Source organism: Sinocyclocheilus rhinocerous, unplaced genomic scaffold (assembly GCF_001515625.1).
Source record: "Sinocyclocheilus rhinocerous isolate Xijiao unplaced genomic scaffold, SAMN03320098_v1.1 scaffold2145, whole genome shotgun sequence".
In the NCBI taxonomy this organism is placed as follows: domain Eukaryota; kingdom Metazoa; phylum Chordata; class Actinopteri; order Cypriniformes; family Cyprinidae; genus Sinocyclocheilus; species Sinocyclocheilus rhinocerous.
Genome location: NW_015670983.1, coordinates 881,206 through 882,808, shown reverse-complemented (window position 1 = coordinate 882,808; position 1,603 = coordinate 881,206). Strand labels below are relative to the sequence as shown.

Sequence of the window (1,603 nt, the reverse complement as noted above, 5' to 3'; positions counted from 1 at the left end):
AAGCTACAAAAAAAAAAAAAACAACAATAAGTAAATACAAATTTTTATTATAAACATATTTTTAAACAATATCACACAGCGTTTGTATATTTTATATAAAACACACACATTTCCTATCTGAATGAGGATATGTAATGCATTTTTTGTTAATTTAGTATTATTTATATACTATTACTGTTTTTTATATTTTGAATTCACTTTAATTTTTATATTTTTAATTTAAATTATATTAATTAGCTTAATTTATAATGTAAATTAAAAAATGTATTATACAAAAATTGTTTTACTATCACATCGTTTGTGATTTTATTAAATTTTTTTCTTTTATTTTTTTCTTTTATTTCATAAAAAAAATAACTGCAGACAAGCCTCACCAAGTTACACTGAGAAATACATTTTATTAAATGTTTATAGCTAGTGGATCCTTACACATACACTGTTTTTTTGTTTTGTCAGGTGAAGGTAAGTGTGGACTGGAGTGCATATTTTGCACAATAATATGTTAAATTAATTATAAAAAATTATTATAAAAGTATTTTAAGCTATATCACAATATCACACTGCATTTGTGAGTTAAAAATATTATATTATTAATTTTACTGTCTATTTTATTTTTTATTGCATTTTTTTTTTTTTTCCTCTCAGAGTTTTACATTTTAAGCATTTAAAAATAGTTTCAGTGTCTTCATTGTCATTCATACTGAATTCATTTTACAGTTGAACTTCAAGTAGATTTTTTTTCTCAGTAATAATGTTTTTTTATCTGTATTAATGGCAGGAAAAAACATTGAGCTAAATCTAGCTGGTGCTTTGTGTGTTTTGTCTCAGGAGCCTGGAAACAGTCGACTGCCTCCTCACCTCATCGCTCTGGACTCATCCGTGCCGGGCTTTTTCGACGACATCGGCTACCTGGACCTGTTACCGTCCCGGCCGTGTGACACCGTGTTTATCTTCTACATGAAAGCTGGACAGAAGAGCAGCCAAGAGGTGAATCCTCTTTAGTGTCCTGCTGGGAATGTGCACACTGAACACGGCTAGAGTGCAGCTGATGTGCAGTCACAGGTGAGCAGAGATCAGCTTTATTAATACTGAGCTTGTGTGTGTAGATCTTGAGGAACGTGGAGTCGTCAGCAAACGTACAGCCACACTTTCTGGAGCTGCTGTTGTCTCTGGGATGGCCGGTGGAGGTCAGACAGCATCCGGGATGGACGGGGAGTGTGTTCAAAGGCAACATTTCTAATGAGAATAAACAGTACACTTCTGATGTGTTTATTTAAGTGTTAATTTAGTATTATTTACATACCATTATATACCATATTGATTTATTTATTAATAATTTATTATTTTTAGTTATAAATATTTTAATTTAAAATTTTCAGTTTTCATTTTAATTTTAAATTTTAGTAATTTTGTTATGTGCTTTTTTTTTTCTTTTTCTTTTTTTTTTCTTTTAATTCATTTTTATTTTAGTTTTAGTATTTTTGTTTTGTGTAAATTATTTAATTTGCCATGGCAACATTTCTAATTTTAATTTAAAGGGCTAGTTCACCCAATAATGAAAATTACCCCATGATTTACTCATCCTCAAGCCATCCTAGGTGTA

At 29.5% G+C, this 1,603-nt stretch overlaps 1 protein-coding gene across 1 annotated transcript in view; it reads left to right on the top strand.

Moving 5' to 3' along the window:
- LOC107734607 (Ral GTPase activating protein non-catalytic subunit beta) overlaps positions 1–1,603 on the top strand; it is a 38,680-nt gene that overhangs the window by 32,723 nt on the left and 4,354 nt on the right. The window contains 2 exon segments of the mRNA XM_016546604.1: positions 829–987; positions 1,107–1,219. Of these exon segments, the coding sequence (XP_016402090.1) occupies positions 829–987; positions 1,107–1,219 (272 nt within the window).